A 5,747-nucleotide genomic window follows, 5' to 3' on the forward strand; every position below is an offset into this window, starting at 1 on the left:
CTGGACTCAAATGAAGGTGTAGAACCATCTCAGGGATGATCAGAAGAAATGGACAGCACCTAAGTTAAATATATGAGTGTCACAGCAAAGGGTCTGAATACTTATGACCATGTGATATTTCAGTTTTTCTTTTTTAATAAATCTGCAAAAATGTCAAAAATTCTGTGTTTGTCTGTCAATATGGGGTGCTGTGTGTACATTAATGAGGAAAAAAATGAACTTAAATGATTTTAGCATATGGCTGCAATATAACAAAGAGTGAAAAATTTAAGGGGGTCTGAATACTTTCCGTACCCACTGTATAGCACAATAACCAGGGTAGGGCAGGGATGGCTGCGGAGAATAGGACGAGCAGATAAGTAGGAGGATTGCAGAAAACAGGAGACAGGTGAGATGACAGGAGGGACACAGGAACGAGAAGACAGGACTGGTGTAGCGCGTGCTGAAGCGCTAGCCGTCCAGTATCCACGGTTGGGAAAATCACCATCAGATTCACATAGCTTAGGAAAGTTCGCCAACATGTGTGGCCCTATCTAACACAAAACAAGAAAAAACAAAAACCTCGCCGTTCACTCAAACTGTCAAAACTTCCTCAACATGTCCGTGTCTAACATAGTTTAAGTCAATGCTCCGGTTAGGACGGGGCATCTGCCAGGTTTAAATAAGGAGAGCAGGTATTACAGTAATGCGCCCCAGCTGTGCGCGACAACCCACAAGTCACTAATTACAGAAAGCGACACGGTTGGGGCGCTGATCCCACAAAAAGAACAAGCAGGAGAGAGAAAGGCAGAAGAGAGGCAGGTCGTGCTGAGCAGACCTGACAGTTACCATCCAAGGTGTTATTGAAGAGAGAGCATTTATGGCATCTGGACTAAGCATGACACCTGCAATTGTTTTTACAAGTGGGGAGGATGAATGTCTCTGCGACGCTACCATGTGAGGTTTCTTACACTTTGCAATAAGCTCCACCAGCATCTAGTATTCCTTCCTCACTTTATCAATTTCACATAATCCCACAAACAGTCATGCTGCATTTGCTGCAGATTCTGTGCCCTTAGGCCACATTTCTCTCAACGTAGATGGTATGTTTGGTTTCCAAGTGCCTCTTCAACTTGCTTGGCACCACATTGGCATTAGCTAACTTCTCCCGACAGATGATGCACTCGGGCTGAAGGCTGCTGACATCTGCAGTCAAGCTGAAGCCATAAGACAGGCATCTTTCATGATACTGTCTGGTGACAGTTCTTTTTCTCTTTTCTTGAGGTGTTTTTTTTAGGCTATAGGACTGTCCCTTCTGAATTGGGAAACATGTGCATGCAAAGTATTGTTATAGTAAATTAAAAATTCATTCATAACTTTTTGTATTTTTGTATAAATCAATACTAATTTATGGTTGACACAAAATCCATACCTGGCACACTTGGACTGGTACACCATTTGGGAACCACTGGTCTATGTGTATGCATGGCTAAAAAGCAAGCATATCTACTAAGGATGTCTCAATCCAGGTTTTTGGGGGCAGGGTTTTGGCCCTGATACTGTTTCAATTCCTCTAAAATTAGATATCTTAAATATCTGCTGATACCGATTCCCATTTTATGCTGTGTGTTCACTTACGCTTAGGAAGCATTTGGTGAACCAAAATACACAGAGGAGCCTACAGAAACACTTTGGAGAAGAGAAATCTATGGTCCAAAACTTTGACAAATAATTAATGGCAATTACTGGCTACAATTGCAGGTATATATACAGTATCTGTATCCAACCCACACTTTTAAAAAAGAACTGCATGTATTTAAACTGTTTTGCTTGATACAGTATATGTCTATTTTGGTGGAGTTGTGGTTGGAACTAGTGGGCTTTCATTGTTTTAATGGATTCTGTGGAGTGTTTTATGCATGTAGCTCTGAAAAAACAGACTTGAAGCTAAAAATAGGCTTGTTGCTGGCATAAAGTGCCAGTGGTATTGGGTAGTGAAGACAGCTGGACTGATTAAAATAGCAGTTTATGTGGGTGCATGAGATGTGGCCTCAAAAATGGGACTGACTCCACTCAAATACAGGACTGTAGTTCTAAATAAGGATTGGAATTGGCTCGGCTCTGTTTTGATCGATACAGTCTTGTTAAATATGCCCAGATCAGTGCTACAATACTTAGTATCAGATCGAGGCATCTCTAATATCAATATATATATCATTCTTTTTGGTTGTTTGGACTTTTGTTTGGATTTACTGTGTGTAACATACTTGGCCAAATAAAGGTGATCATTATTGTTTCTGATTTGTAAAAATTGCTAGTTTGCTGTATCCATTAAAGGTAGGGTTGGCAATCCTAGAAAAACCAGCAAGAGGACGCTCCAGTTTGAAAGTAGCCAACCAAAGAAATCCCATCCTTTTGTTCTGACTTCTCTCCAAAGCCACTCCTCCAAAACACAATGTGCACTGCAACATGCACTGCCTGACTACTACTGATTTCAGGAAAATAAGAAATGCCCCCAAACTAAACAAAAGTGATAAATACCTGTCCAGCAGAAATCCAGCCACCATAGTGTCACTTTTCAGCCCTTTTTGTTCTCTTAGTCATCACCATCATTCAACAACCACACCAGTGTTAATTCTGGTTTTACTTCTTGTAGCATCCAAAATCTTTTAGCTGTAACTTTTTCAAATACAGTCTTACCCGCCCAGATCTACAGCCCTGAACCGTAGTTGTGGACTTCTGGTTCATGGCTAAACTATTGTTGACTCATTTTACATGGATAACACAGTGTAAAGCAAATGTAAGGGTGTGGCAGAGAAAAGAGGTTAAAAAATATTAAATTCTTCAAATAGTTCAGTGCATCAAGCAGGAGTAACTGTGCAGATGAGAGAATTCATGACCACAGCTCCCAGTGAGTCTAGTACAAACACCAGTCAAGTTTCACAGCATAAGACATAATCAGAAGTAAGCAGTTTGTGTTTAATTAACAGGCTGATGTTGTACAGTTTAGTTTTCTGCTCTGGTATCATGAAAAAATCTAAATTATTATTCCAAGTCTGTGATAAGCTCAGATCTGCAGAATTTTATGAATGAAGGAAGAAAAAAAATACTCGTTCTATATTTACTGCTGTACAGTTTGAATTCTGTTCACATGCACTATCTAGCCTATAGCCAGATAATTAGAGAGGAAAGCAAAAAATAGAAGCATAATTTAATATAAAGCAAAGTGACCCGCAGTAACCCAACCCTGAGCGCCACTGGTGCACATACTGTATGAGGGTGTTGGTTTGGGCTTTCTACTGTCATTTACAGTATAGCTTGTTTACAGTGAATAATATAGAAGAAAGGGGGGAAACAGCATATTAAAGCACAATTGCAGTATTGCTAAAATATACTGCTGATTTCACAATGATCAGCTATTAGTGGTTTTAACAAGCCATAGAAGGCCACAACAATACTATAAATAAAAAATAAAACAAGTTTTAAATTATTTTAGGAGTTGTCTGTAAATGTTTTACAAAGAGATGGATCTACCATGTTTATTAGGCCTCAGTGGTACACAGCTGTTTACAAGAAAACCTCACAGTATACATTGATACACTTTCTAGTTATGGGTATTACTGTATAGTAGTGTCAAATTTGTGTCTGTTTCTCTTTTTTTTAGCGGTCTAAAATTGCCTTATTTGACAAGATGTGGCAGTACATGAAATCAGCAGAACCTTCCGTCTTTGTCAAGAAAACGTCAGAGGGTGTTCTTCGTGTCAGGAAATCAAAAGGGAAGTATGCCTACCTGCTGGAGTCCACCATGAACGAGTACATAGAGCAGAGGAAACCCTGTGACACCATGAAAGTGGGAGGAAACCTGGACTCCAAAGGCTACGGCATTGCCACACCAAAAGGATCCCCATTAAGGTGGGTGGATCAATATAACAATGCTAGCCAACCTGCACTGCCATGTACCATTCACACTACTAACCTGCTGCCTAGCATAGTGTCCCTCTCCCCATTCACACAGCTCATTTCTCCACATTCAAAGCTTTGAAAGAGTAAAATTTCTGCAAATACTTTGTGCTTTGATTTACAGTGGCGAGTGGACTCAGAACTTCCCTCGCTCAGGGCACTGAAGTAATGATCAGAGTACACTGGCTAAACACCTGATAAAGTAATCAGGTGGTAATTAGTCACTGTTGGAGCTGCGGCTGTGTTCGTGTGCAGCCCTGCTCAGGAAAATAAGCCACAATGGGGAGCACTCTAGTCTGGTCCCAAGCCTTAGTGCCAATTGGGTGTTGCAGTATGCAAGTGTGATGAATGGAGCATGGCGGCTTACTCGTTGTTATAATAATCCACCTACCCTGATGACATCATCTCAGTGGTTTGTATTTTTACCATGGTTACCACCTCTGACCAATGGCTAGTGGTGGTTGCTGTGACAACTGGGGACATCTGTTTACCTCTGACATTTCAGGTCTTAAAGAAATAGTTCATCACAAAAATTGCATGCATGCGTGTCATTGGGTAGAGCTAGTCCTACATAGTTTCTTTTTGTCTTAGTGAAATTTCTTTAAAATGGATATAATGAATAATGTGTAATGCTGTCAGTCATCTCCAGCCATATCCATTTCTGTTAAAACTGATATTGTTTTTTTAGAGAGGAGAATTTGGTTCAAGGATTTTCAACAATTATAAAGAGCTGGCTCTTTAAGACCTGGATCAAGGGGCTGTTGACCTAAACATTTTCATTAGTGTGTGGATGTGTGTGTGTATTCGTCTATGTATTTGTCTCATTTTTCATAAAAAATGTAGTCTTCTTCTGAAACAAAATAGATTGCATTTTATTTCTGTATTATAGTTACACATTTTATACAAAGAACACCCTCACCCTCAACTTCTTGTTTTATTCCAGTTAACAACCCAGAGATTGTATCTATGTTACTGTAGTGTCTAAAAACACAAGAAAAAGAAAGTGGGATTTATTTTTAAGAACAAGAATACAAACATGTTCTTGCATGAGGCCCAAAGTGTTTTAAAGAGAAACTTTAAGAACAAAATCATGGAATTTAATTTCATGACTGCATATTTTTTGGCCAATAGATACAATATATGGAGAGCAAAGCAGAAGGCAAAGAAGCTTCCCTGGGGAATTCCACATTTCATATAAGAAGATACTGATTTAGGTTATTATAGGTAAATGCACTGTGCTTTCATATAACCTTTAACTTAGCAACATCCAGCCTAGAGATGGCAGATTTCCACTTGATCTAGGAGCATGCAATGATCTGTGGTGTCAAAAGCTACACCAAGATTGGTAAGAAAAAAGTGGAAAGTGAATTCATGGTAAGCAGAAGATCACTCACCACTTTAATCTGTGCAGTTTCAGTAAAGTGACAGCCCCTGAAAGAAGACTGAAAAGGGTTAGAATTCTGTGACCCATAAAAATTAGCAGATGCTAGATATCTTCCTTTGTAACATTATATAAGGCCCAGTGACGTGCGGCGAGGTTGACAGCTGGTGAGGCACTGACTCTTTTACAATCAGATTTACAAATACAAATGAACCGTTAACAAATTGTCTGTTAACAGACAATGCGTTATGTTTTTATCTCATATCAGCATTCTTCACACAAACGTGCCCCATATTTAATTTGAGGTTAAAATTTATTCTAATTGAGCTTATTTCTAACTAGAAATAATAAAAGTTTATGGTCTTACCTTTACTTGTACACGAAATCCATTTGTCAGCTGGTATGTATTACAAACCCTTTTACCGTT

The 5,747-nt window shown here is 39.2% G+C and overlaps 1 protein-coding gene across 6 annotated transcripts in view; it reads left to right on the forward strand.

The window, feature by feature from the left end:
* Window positions 1-5,747, forward strand: part of LOC109975013 (glutamate receptor 2-like) — a 122,479-nt gene that overhangs the window by 80,300 nt on the left and 36,432 nt on the right. For all 6 annotated transcript variants that reach the window (XM_020625521.1, XM_020625519.1, XM_020625522.1 and 3 more), the window contains one exon: window positions 3,644-3,891. In XM_020625521.1, coding sequence (XP_020481177.1) covers window positions 3,644-3,891 — 248 coding nt within the window. The remainder of the gene's footprint in view (window positions 1-3,643; window positions 3,892-5,747) is intronic.

Source organism: Monopterus albus, unplaced genomic scaffold (assembly GCF_001952655.1).
Source record: "Monopterus albus unplaced genomic scaffold, M_albus_1.0 scaffold356.1, whole genome shotgun sequence".
Lineage (NCBI taxonomy): Eukaryota > Metazoa > Chordata > Actinopteri > Synbranchiformes > Synbranchidae > Monopterus > Monopterus albus.